The 16,851-nt window shown below is 40.5% G+C and overlaps 1 protein-coding gene across 1 annotated transcript in view; it reads left to right on the top strand.

Annotated features, from left to right (window-relative positions):
* rimbp2b (RIMS binding protein 2b) overlaps positions 1-16,851 on the top strand; it is a 106,226-nt gene that overhangs the window by 12,945 nt on the left and 76,430 nt on the right. Inside the window, exon 3 of the mRNA XM_086076753.1 lies at positions 3,631-3,774. Within this exon, the coding sequence (XP_085932879.1) occupies positions 3,631-3,774 (144 nt within the window). The remainder of the gene's footprint in view (positions 1-3,630; positions 3,775-16,851) is intronic.

The following is a 16,851-nucleotide window of genomic DNA, read 5'->3' as shown; positions in this document are numbered from 1 at the left end:
ATTGTTAGGCAGGGCAGCACACATAGAATAGGGCAGTTAATACAAGGCAAACTTGCTGCTCCAACCCACTTTTAACTTTGGGCATGATTAATTGAAAGCTAATGTGCTCTGGAGTCAATGCTATGTGTTCATGTGAGGGTGTAATTGATGCTAATGTCCTGATCAAGCTGAATTTCACAGTGGATTAACAGGGAAAAGCTGGCCTCTACTGTACTGCATGTTGTGGCTGCTGTTATTTCGTTTACAATGATTTGTTTTCGTTAGCAGTGTGATAGCGCATGCTACATCGTTTTATGCTAGAAGTCTCTGTGGTGCTCTTCAAGCCTCCTCCAAATATTACTTGGATCAATTGCTAATGTTTGAATAGGCCAGCAGTGTAGGCACCATTGAAATGAGTAAATCAAAGTCTGCCTTGGTCTTCTGAAGAGCTACGACACTACAGACAACGTACCGCTTGCGTTATAGAATTGAATGAAGCGGGACAGTTTAGTTTGAAACTGTGCTCTCATAGTCGTTTTGCGCTTCCACCCATGTAAGAACCTCTCTTTTCGCTCATCCATCAACAGTGAACTTTAGTCAGTTCACTTTTCTTGTCTTTCGCTTCACCACCTCAGAGCACTTTGTAATAGAAAAGGCACTATCAGCATTTAACACCATTTGTTAAGTTCCGAGGTAAACTAGCAAACATGTACTATGCACTCATATGCATACACTCATTTTTTTTAATATATATATATATATATATATATATATATATATATATATATATATATATATATATATATATATATATATATATATATATATATATATATATATTTTATTTTTTTCTATAAAGAGCTCAGTATTGTTCATTCGGAAATGTCATCATCATTGCTCTTTATTTATTTATTTTATTTTTTTGTGTGTGGGTGAGTATGTGTATGTGCGTGTGTGCGTGTGTGCGTGTGTGCGTGCGTGCGTGCGTGCGTGCACCTGTTAGCTCACCAAAAACCTATTAGAAAAAATCTCATACCGTTCACCTAAACCGAACACCGCCGTCAGGAGACCCGAGGGGACCAAAGAAAACCAAGGAAGGTGAAATCCAGCACCGACCAGACACCACCCACCGGGCCACCCACCAGAACTCCTCCCCAACCCAAGAAACATCCAGACCCCAACAAATTCAAAAAACATAAAATCAGGGAGGCCTCAAGAGACCGAAGGAGAGACCGAGAAAAGGAAGGAAGGACAGACGAAGCCGAGTGAGATCCACAGACACCAGCCTCCACCGATTCAATGACCTGAGGAGGAAACAGATTGTGTCTGAGTTTCGGTAGATGCTGGTGTGGTGGATCTGGCATGCATGAAAATCTCCACCAAAGAGGGGAGCCGTCGACCCCCGCCGGAACAGAGCAAGCGCAACACCTCAGGGCCCCCCAGGCCGCGGCAGCGCCAAAGGACGACCCCCGGGCCCCGCCAGGGCCACCGGCCGGAGAGCAAACCCAGGAGCAGGAGCGCCCCCCACCCCAACACGGCCCGCGCCCCCGACCCAACGCAGCAGGACGGGGCACTGCAGGCCCGCCAGGCACCCCACCGGCCCCCAAACCCCCTGTTTTCATTGCACGACAAATTGTAGGCAGAGTGCGCCGTAATTGGTAGACTACTGACTGCTCCGAAGTCGATCGTGAGGGATGTAGGGGGGAAAAAAAGGCGGGTTTTGTGTGTGCATGCTATTAATGTTATACATATAAAAAATATTTGACATTTTTTAAAGAAAAAGTAGGACAGCTTTTTAGGTAGCTTTTTTCCTCAGTGGTCAAATAAGGTGATGAGCTACATCAGTAGCCCATATTTTAGCTCACTGGTAACACTGCGCTCACAAACCAGAGATATGGTAGGTGTGCGGGTTCAATCCCCGCTCCCTCGATAAAAAAAAACAACTGTTGATTGCGTAATCAAAAAATGGTCACCCTCTTCAAAAGCATTTTTGATTTTTTAAAAAATAATATTAATATAATTCTCTCTCTCTCTCTCCCTGTTGTGTTTTATTGTGTGTAGTTGTATCACTTTTTATACTTTTTATTAATTTCTTGGAATTATATAATGTGAATGGCAATGCCTCATGAGAATTACAGATTTTTCCTTTTGGAGAAAAAATAATAATTTTATTTATATATATATATATATATATAGGGCAGGAAGGATAGAAGGTTACGGCACTGCCTTCTGCTATGAGAGACAAACACTAATTGCCCATTGGCCCTGAGTTGGACATGTGCAGCTGGGGACACGCACCTAAAAATATCTTTGCTCGTTCCCATAAGTGGCAGGCACGTGCAGCAACATTGCATTAATAGTCATTACTAATGGATGGCATGGACGAAAAAGGTTGTTTTCTGTCCATGTCCTCTATGCCAGGAAACAGACCAAAGTCACACCAGCAGGGGTTGGACCGGAAGCTCAGACTTTAAGTGCCTGCATAGTGTAGGCAGTGGGCACCTTCGTGTGGTGGCAGAGATGTCACATGGTCGCAGCTGAGCAAGTAACATGACATCTTGTGTTTTGTGTGTGGCCCAGCAGTTTCCATGTTTGCTACGTCAAGACTCGAGCTCCATGCAGAGTTGGCTCGCCATGCTTGAGTTGTGTTACACCTCTGCCACTATGGCACAAAAGCCGCATCTGGTTCCACCTCACTGGAGCTATGAATAATTGAAACCTTGCATTATTATAATATTAATATGCTAAAATTACAGATGTTACATCAGCATTTCTGGATAAGTGGCATAATATGGGGATAGAATGTTCCTGCGTGGGTTGCATTGTGATTAAATTAGTATTTTTCTTTCATTTGCACACGGCACTGTAACAATCGGCAGTGTGGCACCGCGCCACAGGGTGGTGTTTTTTTTTGTTTTTGTGTGTTGCACTTCTTTCGTTCGTTTGTTTTTTTTATGTAGTGGAAGCTACGGTCATTGTAACGCGTGGTGGCGCCATTTCTTTTCTGTCTTAATAAAGGGAATCCGTGAACTGCCAATCCTTTAGTTGCTCGCCCAATTTTTTGCTGACCCGCTGCATCATCCATGGCCGATGTTTGTGTGTGTGTGTGTAAAAGTGTGTGATAAGACAAAAAAATAACTGCTCTGTGAAACCTAAATAGGACTTAAACAAGGTAGCCATTCATTATCCCAATTAACTGATGTTTTATGACATGCACAGATAACAAGCAAAACATGTGACTTTTTTTTTCTTAACTGGTTGTTAGACACATTTTTAAATAATTTGCTTCCAGAGTTCACTTTGAACTGTTTTCAGCAGATGCGTCAGTCTGTTTAGGTAGAACTTGAAAACATCAATGAAGGACTGCTTGTGTACGTGCGGCTATTGGATGTGTTTGTCCACTCTGACCACCTGCTGGCTCTTCGCAAACACTCACCTACACACTAAATTGGAGTGCAAGGCATCTTTTATCATCAGTGGAATATTGCAGCAGCAGTGAACCTTTACTGTTTTTTAAATTCATAAACATGTTGGTGATATAATGTGCCTTGTCAGCGATAAAAAGCCTAAAAATATAGAAATATATTTCCTGAGAATACACAAATGAAGTATTGATTTATTTTCAACTTTGTCTCTTTATTCCCGCTCCAGGTCCAACTAAGAAATGAGGTGGTGCCACCGCAGCTCCCCAGTGTACAGCGTTTGGACAACCCTTGTCTTCTAGAGAACAGCAGAGCAGCCTTGAGCCTCATCCCTGAGACCCTGAGAAGCCACAGGCTAAAACAGAGCTTACTGGTGAGCTCATCTTATGAAAAGTTGATACAGGCTTGTTGATACTGGACTGGGCAAGGGTCCGAGTCCATACAAGGGGAAATGTTCACACAACATTTTGCTTCACTTTTCAAAGACCTGACACATCAAGATGCTGATTAAAGATCAGGATTGTTAGATGTGGCCTGAATGGTCACCATGCTAATACAGTGAATAATAAATATTTTGTGTAAAATATGGAAAACATGGTGTAATAGAGCAAGTGTTGTTAAGTTATCGTGATCCTTCCCTGGTTTGTGAAATGATCTTAGCTTAATCTGGTCTTAAATCTGTCTGCTTAGTGTCATGTTTGAAATTAATTGGGCTTGATATCGTCTCATTCTGTCGCGATCTTTGATATCGATTTTTAGACAAGGGAGAACACTACTGCATTAGCCTCAGAAAATCCACACATGAATGGTCAGTAGTACTTTTATTTCACATTGAAAACTACATGCAATGGTCGTGTACATGACCTGGTATCAGATCGATCCCGGCGAGTGTCCCAACACCTAATTGATCGAGCTTATCAAGCCTGGATGACTGCCCAGCAATTTAAAATAAATAAATAAATAAATAATAGATAACTTTAGGACAAATAACTATCAGACTGATATTGGGAAAAAATGTCACATTCAACGGTCTGATATCAACAAAACTGGACCGATAACAAGAACTGCTTGAAATACATTAACGTCGGTCTGGTTAACGTCACTCTAAGCGATAAGCCTCTGCTGCATGACATAGCAAGTAAATATTCAATGAATAAAATGGACACGATAGTAGTTTTCCAGACTTATAAATGGTTATTTACATGCATGTTTGTTTACATACATCATCAACATTCAGTTGCGCTGCTTCTTCCCTCTCCTGTTATGTTGCTCGTTTCTGTTTCAGTTCGGTTCACATCTGTCATATGGCATAGCTGTGTAAAGTAGCGCTAATGGCAGCCAAGTAGCGCTAATGCTAACTGCCACAACCATAAGGGGGACCGGATTTTCAAAATTAAAAACCGTGACACGATATAATGTACAATAAATGTCACCAAATTTCATCTGTAATCAATCTTTGTCAACGAAAGATGGCCGACATGCGCATAAATCGCTTGAGCTAAATGTTATCTTGGTTGACTGTTCAACAGCGCTAAACAAGATTTTTAGATACGAAAGTAGGAAGCAGTTTGAGTCCTGCTACCGATTAGATGTGGATTTGTGAATTTGGAAGTAAATAGGAAGGAATGTAACTGTTAAATTGGCTTTTAATGGGTTTATCGTGAATCGCAATGACAACTAAGTGATTGACATACACATGGCAAAAACGGGACACCGGGACGTGACCTGCGTAATATCGGGACAAAATAATGAGGTTGGTGAAAACTTGCTTCCTAGCGCTCAAAACGGGACTGTCCCGGTCAAACACGGCATCTGGTCACCCTAGCAACCATGCTACATACAACATACAAGACCAATGAGAAAAAGTGCCTCATTTATGATGGAAAACTGAATTAGAGTGAGTTTTATTTATTTTAACAGTCCTCTCTGATGTCTCTATATTCTTAAGCAATGTCAGTACAGGTGAAACCTTTTGCCCAAGTTTTAAAACTGTGACATAGTGATATGTTTTTGAATGTCTCAGGGCATCAGTGGCCATGTTGTCGAAATGTAATGGATTGTCAACAGCTTTACAGAAACAACATGTCCTTGTCCTCATCAGGCTTTCCACAGGCTGCTTGCAATTCTCGTGGGTTTCCTTCACGTCTGTGCTGCAATATGAATGAGCAGAATCGATTAGACCCCAGTGTAATGCTTGCAAAGGGGTTTACGTGTGCTTGTGTACTGTGATAATATGAATCTGTCTCATTCTTGGGACAATAACAGAGTTGCCACAATGGAACTCATTGCATTAGGTTATGTTATGGTCATAGTAATGACAATCCAAAATGATGGAAAAACAACTATTTGTGGACATGTGAGTATAACACAGTGGCTCACACCTCAATCAATATGATCTTTGTATGTTTCCGGCTGGTTCTCAACAAAAAGTTAGGTTTCAAGAACACATTTTCTGCAAGACTTTCACAAGTGTCAAAGCTCGACATTTGAAACTTTTTAGCCATCTTGCGTTGCACCAGCTGTGGCCGTGTGAGCTTCGCACCATTCACTGTAACTGTTGGCAAAAAACGAGGTTGGTGTGAGTTTTATTTATAAATTCCCCACCTGCTTGTTATATAACTACTTGATGATTAGCTTGTCAACATTTTGTCACGGCTCATCTTCATCTCTTTCAAATAGACCAACGTGACTTATAAGCCGTAGTGTTTGTAAAAATACGACATTGAACTAATTCGTTCACAACAAACATTCGCTTTATTTTCCTGACCTACAGCATACAGCGATAGAACGAACAAACTTGTTGGCAAAAGTGTTAAAGAAATAAACAAGGTCCATAACGTTGCCTATTACATTACACTAGCGCATTTAAGCAGAAGAGGGATAGACTGACTGCTATATCTTTGCATTTGCAGTCAGTGTAAGATACAACTGTAGACATCAGGCAATTTTGATTTTGTTTTTTTTGTCAGTATTTTGACTAAATTGTCATTTAGTTTTAGTTATAATGTCATTTAAATAGTCTCACTTTAGTTGGCAAAAGCTGTAGTACAAGCTGATTTGTTCAACGAAAATAAAAATTGTGTAAAGGGTATATGTAAACTTTCCATTCACCTTTTGAAGGTCATTGCATCACCTTCACTAGATCAGCAGTTCTCAAAAAGTAGTACAAGTACCACAATGACATTTGAGCTCCTTCTAGTTGTTTTAATTGAATCACTCAATTAAAAGTTCAAAATACAAAATGTTACAGTGTCTTAAGCTTTTTTTTCTCCAGTAGAGCACATTTGTAAATTACATTTGGCTGTAACTTTTTTAAAATAAGTAACTTATTAAGTAAAGTAACGTATCGTCATTTTTATTTAACAATTTTGTTGTTGTTGACTACAACTATGACCACAAAAAAAAGAGAGAGAGAAAGAAAAAAGTCAACACTGTTTGGCATGACATTACAGCAATCTGATTGGATGTTCCAAGAGATGAAACTGGAGCAACCTGATTGGACGACAAGAAGTGTGATGACGTTCTGGCATTGTCACGCCATTATTGCTGCATTGTTTCGTCTTGTCCTTAAGTAGCCGTGGACAAACTCCACAGTGTGTTCTTAGACTGAAAAATGGTGAAAACATGGTTAAAACTAATACTTGGAATAATATTTACAACTGGGAAAAAACATTTTTAACTCACAAATGTATTAGTTTGAACTGATTTTCCTTGTACCTTTTGGTGTTGCTCAGAATGTTTTGGATACCCTCATGCATTTTGCTGTGCTGTTATACTGGTGTTTTTTTTTTTTTCACTTCTCAGTCAGCAGGGAAATGGTCTACTTAGAACAGCAGTATTGAGGAGGGGGTGGATGGGTTGGAGGTGATGTTATTAGTTCCCTGAAGTGGAAAAATAGATGATTATGGACCTTGAAAAACTGGGGTACTGTCAGTAATTACCAATATTGCATGGTCCTACGTACTGGAGGAATGAGTGAATTGGTAATGAAAAACTGACAGAGCATGGAGCTCTTCTTCAGCAAGCACCATTAGCCTGCAGCTCTGTTGTTCTATGACGGAGATGCAATCATCAAAACGGAGACACCCTTGTAATGGTCTCTTCCTACACAGCTGTCTGTACACTTTACATTATGTTCAAGTTATCTGCTATGTATCACATGTATTGCCTTAGTGGACTTAACTGAGAAGCTTAGTGTCCGCTGTGACCCTTTGTTACCACCAGATAAACACAGGCAAGTTCTGAAAAAATGTGGATTGCAAGATATAGTAGATTAAGTTTCCATTAATCATGGAATCGCAGCAGGATGGAATTGTTGAAAGTATGCATTCTTCGTCTTGAAATAATGTGACAAGTAATGACGACCGGTATTCCAGGCACTATCCTCATCTCTTTTTAGACTTCCACTAAGGAAGTGTCCAATTATCACTTGGCTTCTTGAACATGTCACTTGGAGCAGCCGTGATGTCAAAGGGGCAAGGCTTAAAAATGGATGTGAACAATTCCTCCCTGGTTAACTTCTACGCTCATAACTATTCATGTGAGAGAGCAGGTCGAGAGTTGAGCCTGCAGGTTTCGTTAAGCCGCACTTGGTTTGATGGTGGTGTAAATCATCACGCAGAGACACATTTTAGTGATGATCATAAATATGAACCAGGCAGACAGGGAAAATCTGTCATTTTCAGGCTACACAGTGTCTAGACAGTGTCAGGGCTAAAATGTTCTTCTGAACAAACACAACTTGAGTTAACTAGATCTCAGCTCTTCTTTTGCACTCTACCATAATTGCCCAGGTTAATAATGTATCCACTTTATTAATATTCCAAGACATAATGGTTTCTCATCCGTCTCTTTTTTTTTTTTTTTTTTTTTACTGTACAGAGGTTTGCTTACATGATGAACAGCTGACACTGTTTATCACGTTCCGCATTGGGCAGCTTTTCCGTCTCATTCATGAATAGATTATTAAATCTACACCGGCAGTACATCTGATGTTATGAGGCAGTTACATCTCCTCATTTTAAGGCACATCCCATGATTTCACATTCACATCTATTGATGTGGTGAGGGTCCTCCTGCGCAGGGAGGGGAGGGGGGAGGGGCCTCACGTTTACATCACTTGTAATGAAATTATAGCCGTGTGGCACCCGCGCTACAGGCATCCACGATCCACTAATTTAATCACCCCTCTTTATTAACGCTCAAACGCTGCTGACTGACCCAGGGACTCCCCACACGATTCACTCAGCTGTCGTTCTGTTTTGATTATCCAATTCATGTCAAAGCCTTCCATACTTGGTCATATCACAACTTCCCCCGTAGGCAGGAAAATCTCTAAGACTTCATCACTCACCCAAAGGCAAAATCACGTGATAACTTCAGTTTCATTCTTGTCGCTTTTTAAAAACTGTTATGCAAGAATATACAACCATGCACAGACCTGTATTGTTAAATACATTGCATCCCTGCTTCAACCACTTGCAGCCCACTTTGTAGTTTTTCTCCATCCCATCTATCAAAGACTGTTGGAAGGACACAATCCTCCAAGGAGTTATGTGGAAGTCTGACACAATGAAACTCTACTGTGGAGTTTTGACTTTATAACTGTGGCAGGTCTTTGATCGATCGTTTAGTAAACTGGTTATTGTGGAGTGTGCTCCTATTGATTCTGCCCCTGAATGCAGTATAACCTCTGAATTAAAAGGCTGTTCGATTTGGAATTTGGCTAAGAGTTTCAGGAAAATGTATCTCTAAACTTGCAAAAGTATAGAATATGTGCAGGATATAAATACAGAAGACTCAAAACCAATGTCTTCTGCATTATCACTTGATGTCCCCTCTGTGGCAACCATACATGTCACCTTTGCCAGCTGTTGCGAGTCAGGGTCCTGTATTGGCCTTTGATGTTGCCCTCCCTCAGGTATGTCGTTTGGGTTTCTGCAATGGGCCGCATTGACAGGTGGTTTCCGCTTTGCTTGCTGGGGGTTGGGTGGACGGCTTTTGGGGGTGTTGAGGGGTTATATGGGTCCATATAGCAGATTTTCAATTGGCAGTCAAAGCTTTTGTTGCTGTAATGTGGAACAGGGATGAAGGGGACGAATTATGCTTTTGAAAGCAACATTCCCCATGGCAGCTCATTTCACCCACATGCACGCACTAATAATGAGGATGACGATGCGTGACATCAACTGCAAAATCAACTTTTATCCCAGTCACAAGTTTAGCCGAGTATATGTTGTGTATGATGTTTAAATAGTGAATTGGTGGGAGGAAGATTTGTTTGGAAGGTGTAACTCACATTATGGTTGTAGGCTAGCGGGCTAGCTAGCAAGAAGCGACAGCGCTGGACTCTCAGCTCAAACTTTCGGTCCTTGAGCAAGCCGAGTAAGTTCCAAACAGTGAATGCCGGTCGCCATTTCCTCCTCTCGTTCGTGAAGCTTTTTTAAACTGCCCGCGTGTGGAGGACACGACTAGCCAGTTCCCCACCACCCCGACATGTACAGCTCCAGTAGCACGGTTCCTCTCTCTCTCTCTTTCTCTCTCATCATAGAAATTGTAATCCCTCAAAGTAATTCCCATTTTTAATAAATGTACCTGTAATCTGATTACACGTTTTTTTTTCCTGTACTGTAACTGAATACAGTTGCATAAAAAAAATACAATTCTGATTACGTAACGCAGGTACATGTATTCCGTTACTCCCCAAGCCTGAGTGCACATGAGCATGTTGCGCGCTTCGGCCTCCCAGATGAGCACATAAATTCTGAAGAATTTGGTTGTCTGTGCTTCGCTGCATCAAGACTGTCAGTGCATGACTAGTGCGCAACATTTAAAGGGAATGAGAGGAGCCGATTGATGTGTTCACTCTCCCTTTTAGATACACTGGCTTGCGCTCGTCTGTGTGTCATTAAATTCTTTTTACACTTGTATGTCTAAGATTGTTGAAATATTACTTCAAAGTCACTTTATAGTCAATAGAGGTTCATGAGGATGGCAGTTTGAAAGGTTTGAAACAATTCTTCCTTATTTTCTGTGTGAAATCTGTGGTTGATCAGCATCCCGTAACTGATTGTAGTCGACCTCAGAGATTCCATTGTACTTCCAACAAAAACACTAACAAATATTCACAATGTTAAGCCGTGAGGGTCCAACAAAATTGGAAAGTTTGCAAGAAAAATGAAGATAATGATGAAATCCAAGCAGAACACCTTGAAGGGACATTCGGAGACAGATGAATAGTCCAATGCAGCGTGACATGTTTAGCTATAAGAAAAAAAAAACAAGGCCACCCTGCCAACTAGAAATCTCAGAGAGGAGTGGCAGGGAATTAAAACCATGAACAATGTCCCTCTCAAGGGCAGAAGAAAACCCTCCCTCTGGGACTGAGCAGGCTGAAGCTGCCGAGTGGCTTACAATAGGACTGAGACTGCCTCTTTTGTCGAACTTTGACATCATGGAATCAGAGGTCGAAACAACTAAGCGCAGAGGTGGAACTAATCTAGACCAACAACTTAGTGTGGAGGTCTCAGCCCATACAATAGAGAAAAAGTTACACTTAGCAGCAGCCTTTGTGTTACAACACTTAAAGAAAAGAAATAGAAGTTGATTCAATTGCCTTTGTTTTGAATGCAAACTATGATGCACATATAAATGATCAATTATGGTGTTGAATCTGAATTTTTTGTAGCCGCGATTTTTCTGTTGGACTTTGATGATGAACCATCATTATTGGACTTTGGATTATTGTGCTGTGATTTTTTTGGTGTGAACTTTGAATAATTATCGATCGCGGAAATCGCGGTATTGATAATTTGTAATGTGGGAAAGGAGAGCCACAGTCAGTGATGCAATTTTCAGCTGTTTATTGAATGCTGAAAGAACAAAAGCGCAATAATCACACTCTGATGGTCATAGCTTTTGTATCCCACCGCTCACACTCACACGGTAGAAGTGGGCATTCTGTCAATATTGACGTAAGGTCCATCAAACCGTCAGTGACGGACGCCCATTTTGTTGACAATTGTCGATTGACGGGAAACTTTGAAAAATTGACTAACTAAGCACTGCTGGAAGGGGGTCCGTAAATGTAATTGTCAATCTGTCAATAAATTGGGCAATCCGTCAATGACGGACGTCCCATTTTGCTGATGGATTGACAAATGACGGAGCATTGACGGATGTGCACTTTGAATGACGGAAAAATTGACAGACGCTCATTTTGCTGAGCAATGACAAATGACGAATTGATGATTACAACGCGGTTCTGCTTGAAATATTGATGGATTGACGATGACGGACACTCAAAAATTCATGACACTACAATTTTCTATACATTTTATGCTTGCAATTTTTTTTTTCAAATACAATTATACTGTATTTATTAAAAAATTGTGCTTTAATAAGTTTAAATTGAATCCAAATTTAATATAAAGTGTGTGTGTGTGAGGTGGGGGGGTTGATAAATGTCAGCTGCTTAATAGGATTACCACAGGTTTGCAGAATCTCATGTCTTTTGACCCACTTGGGTGTATGTGTGATACAATAGGACTAAATCATCTTTTGCCCATCCGTAGGATTCCAGAGCAAAATCTTGGCCAAGTTTATGCAGCCACTGCATTGAGCTTATTAACATTTCAATCTGCTACAGGCAGTCTTTGCCGCCTCACACAATGAACGTGCCCTTTTAATAATGTAACCGGTCTTAACAAGATCGTAAAGTGTTCATCTGACTTTCATAAGCCTGTTAGCAAAGTGACAAAATCATACGGCGTTATGAGAATTGCTTTGACAGTGCTTTAGTTTCCCACATTGCAATGTACAGTATTCTGGTTTGTCCAAGTTTGTAGCACCATGCAGGCGGAGGGAAGGCTGAGCTTGTTGCTGTTCTGCCCCCGCAGCTCTGAAACATGCTGTAGGTTGATCATGATTTAGATTGGTCTTCTGGTAACTGATAGTACTTTGCTGAACACTCCCCTTCTCCACTGCTTCATCTATAATGTACGTGACTCCACACAGAGCCAGACCCTGAAAATACAGCATGTTCTTGGCCCGTGCGACAGCTTCTATAATCCATTTAAGTCGGATGAGCTCTCATTGTTTTTACACTCTCATCCAGAGTATGTTTCACATAAATTAGTCGGACCAACAGAGGGTCAGGGCTACCTGCATTTATAAGGTATTGACTGATTTGGTTGTATGTACATACAGTGCATGCATATCTATCTATCTATCTATCTATCTATCTATCTATCTATCTATCTATCTATCTATCTATCTATCTATCTATCTATCTATCTATCTATCTATCTATCTATCTATCTATCTATCTATCTATCTATCTATCTATCTATCTATCTATCTATCTATCTATCTATCTAGCTAGCTAGCTAGCTATCTCTCTGTCCATCCATCCATCCATAGTACTCTGGAGTGACGTGACCTTCATAGGGGGATGAAAATATTGTAGCTGGCATAGATTGATTTTTGGACTGGACATTGGTATTTATGGACACAGTCAGTGCATAAATATTGATACGCTCTCTCCTAGAGATAGATTAAACGGACTGTGGGTGTATACAATTTATGTGTCTGTGCACGTATCCCCTGATGGAGATACAGTGACAAAATTATTGAAATAATGTTACTTAATGGGAAAAAAAATCAGTGCTTGCGGTTTTTTATTATTTTTTAATTTTTTATATAAGTGTTAGCACAATTGTGATGCCTGTCCCTAAAGTGGTATATTGCTCAAATAAATTTCAAATATACTTACAGTCAAAACCCTGAAATCGAACACGACTTTATTCGTACAATTTAATTCAACCAATATTTTCGGGGAAAATAGGCCAAAAGAAAATTTCATGATCATAAAAATGATCATGAAAGGATTGTCTCTCTTTGTACTATAGCTTTGTTTACTCTTGTATGAATGTTAACATCATTAAAATACTGCTTATAAGATGTAAGTTGTGTGTATAGTGCATAGTTAATAAAGGTTTTATGATGGTGACAGTTTATTTTCATATATATTTTTTTGCAAGTATCGAAAAAGACTTACTGTAGTTCTGAAATGCACCATCCTCTACACTACACTACAAAAAAACCCAAATATAATTGGCTAAGAGGACAGCAATTCATCCACTGAAGCCCAATGATGCTCTTCAATTCAATCAATGAAGCCTCAGATCTTCTTAATTCCAATTGTAGTTAACAGGAATAGCACACTTTTAATGGCAACAAAACAAAGTCGATAGTAGTCATAAAGCTTGCCAATTTCCCGCCAATATTTTCTTTGAAATTAAATACTTGAATCTCGCAGTGTTAGAGCTAAGCACGGCTGCACACACACAAACACAGATCAATATCTTTATCTGCCACTGCACTTTATTTGTTATTTTTTTTGCATTATGTATGTTATTTGGCACCTCCCTATATTATTTTCCCCATTTCATTCATTTACATAATTATTCGATCTGGTCACCAGCATTGTTTCCAAAGCTTTGTCTCGTAAATCAGAAAGTGTTCGTTTGTGCTCAGAGTAGTAACCTTAATTAGATTGCTGCCTGACTGGAATTAAAGGCCAACGGTGGCTGACAGCGTTTCTCATGGAGTCGGAGGAGCTGACCACTCAAACATGCAGCACATTTTGGGACGCACTTGCTCCAAAGGTCGCTTTCTGTTCACGTTTGTTCATTTTTTTTAATTTTTCTTCTCAGCTCATAGTTGTGTTTTATGTACTCTCCTGTGGATTTGACACGTTTCAGATGTGCGACGACTCTCGCTTGCGAGGTTTCTATGGAGTTCACCAGGGGAAGCTTTTCTTTCTGGGTCATTTACTTAGATCGCATCTCTCCGCTTGACTATTTTTAAATAAGCTCAGCTATTTTAAGCCTGTGAAATTAGTGCCACCTCAGAATCCCCTCTATATCAAAGTCATGAATGTGCCAATGCTAGCAAAATCACTGGGCAACAAAAGCATACCTATTTTAGTTTTTTTCCCTTCCTCTGTGTATTTTACTTTGGATTTTTTTTTTTTATGTATTGTTTTATTTTTGGAGACAATAAATCCATCGCCTGTCGCAGGTGTGCTGGAGCCTATCCCAGCTGACATCTTGGACTGATCGCCAGCCAATTGCACTGGAAAATAAATGTTCAATGGAAAGTAGGCCTATGAAGATTATTAGTGCGTGGACCAACTAGAAAATGCTTTGTGTTGTTGTTGTTATTTTAATTTCGTACAATTACCTGGATCGAAAGTTGGATCGTCAAATGGCTTGGTGCTAAAACAAAACAATTTGACATTCTCTTGCTACTATTGTTATGCTGGCCTTGACTTCATATTAATTTATTTTCCAATGCTGCATATCAGCTACAGTGTTTAATAGTGCTTTATTGGGAGAGCGGCACTTCGCGTGCAGTAATTGAATCGGCAGGCTCAGGTAGCGTCATGGACTTGAGCTGGTCTTGGGGATCGGGTTGCACACTGTTAGTGTGGTGCATGACCCTCATCTATAAGCGGCCACATTGGCTCCCGCCAGGACAAACCTCTCAAGACCTGCCCGTTGTACTTGTCTGGATATGAGGGAACTTGTCTTTCAGTCTTGCACTGTCTCTGTGTGGGAGAAGGTAACATACAAATTTTACACTATGATAATAATGCTTAATTTTTTTTATTTAAATTGAGTGTTATGTAAACAGGCAGCAATAATGAAGCATTATTATTGGTGTGTGTGAGGCTGGGTGCGACGAGAGTAATGGCGGGAAGTGGCTTGCTTGTGCTGACTGAAGAATGTATGTGGAGTGCAGACAAGAAGGAGGGGGCTATAAAGGAAGGAGCTGGGGTATCGATCTGTGAGGGGAGAATGGGGTGTTTCCCCGACTTTCATGAACCGGAGTTGTATGGGGGCCCAGATTTTGGTGCCAACTTTAAAACAGCACAATTTGCTGCCCTTAAATTCGCCTCCAGTGCCACAAGGTTTCACTTTAAGGTCACTTTTACGATTGTTAAGTAGTGATTAGCGATTGTTAGTTATAGTCAATCTGGTGAGCAGTGGTTGTGTTATTGCTTTAGCTAATGCTAAATGCTATCTTGGTTGACAGTTCAATCAGCATCCAATTGTTTTTGTTCGGCCCCAGCAGCTATTGTAAGCTGGCTGTGCTGTTTACCTCCCGTATTGTCACATTGGAAAGTTCAGCACAGAACACATCGAGCGGGACAGGAAGACCGACGCAGTTTCAAAATAAAATTACCGGTTACTTTTCAGAATAAAACACAAGACAGATCCTATTTCGCAATCATGTCAGTAAACGTCAGAATGGGCGTAGCCAGGCCTGGAGTCAACGGGCCAAGTGCTTATTCACGGTTTAAACACCAGTGAACATGGACGAGGAAGGGTTTATATTGGAGGTGGAAAACCACAAAATAATATATGACACGGCACATCCTTTTTATTAGGACAACCAAAAAGAGAAAAAGGCAAAAAAAAAAGGTTAAATCAAAGGTTCCAGTTCACCTCTATTTCTGCTTCTGTGTTTAGCACAGACAAAAGTGTGTTTATTGTTGTTTTAAATGCCACATTATCGCGCGCGATCACGCGAGACACGGCGGGAAGTTGTCCGCGACGGACCTGCCGTACCGCAGCTGTGCGCAGCCGGTGAGTTTTGTCCATAAAATGATGGGGCTGGCAAAATGCGCCGGGACTCAAGGCACAAGGCTCAAACGGGACTACCCCTAGGTATTCCCTATCTGACTTGTTTACACTGTGGGGTTGTCAAGGCAAAATGGCGCTAGCCACATCAGCTATAATAGTAGGCTGACGTCATTCCAGTCCAACACCAATAAATTTAAGAGGAGTCCAACACAGTAAAATATAATGCTGAATGCTGACTTTGCAGACTGCAGCGTGTCAAGATCTGACCTAAAACTATGACTGTACTGCAACGTTGGTTTGTACGGTAACCAGGCAAGCAAGCTAAAATGACAGGAATGAGAACGTAACGATGTTAAGATGACCAGATATAAAACACATTTTTCTAGGAATATTCTCCAATGAATTACAAATTTAATTATATCATCACTGATTTCTTTTTAATTACCATTTACTCCATTTCGCTAACTTGTAGCGATTTGGTAACATTGCCGAGAGATGAGCAGATTCAAGAGTCACTTATTATTCAAAGATAACGTATGGGCCCAACACAATCATGCCTGATGCCATATTCAGACTTTGGAGCAGTTGTGCTGGCTGACTGTTACATAACACTTGACTACATATATTAACACCAACGAGGTGTCCTTGTGCTGCTTTTTTTTCCTAATCTGTGTTGGAATTCAACTATAATGACATATTTAAAGGCAGGGTGTCTAGTATTTTGCTGCTGCATTGCTGCCATAAGCCGTCCACTTAAAGAATGACTCTCCCTTTTTTTTCTCCATGTGCACTGATGATGA

The sequence above is a fragment of the Leptonotus elevatus genome, chromosome 5 (assembly GCF_054856555.1).
Source record: "Leptonotus elevatus isolate MCC_2025b chromosome 5, RoL_Lele_1.0, whole genome shotgun sequence".
Classification (NCBI taxonomy): Eukaryota; Metazoa; Chordata; class Actinopteri; order Syngnathiformes; family Syngnathidae; genus Leptonotus; species Leptonotus elevatus.
This window is presented reverse-complemented; position numbering and strand designations above follow the sequence as displayed.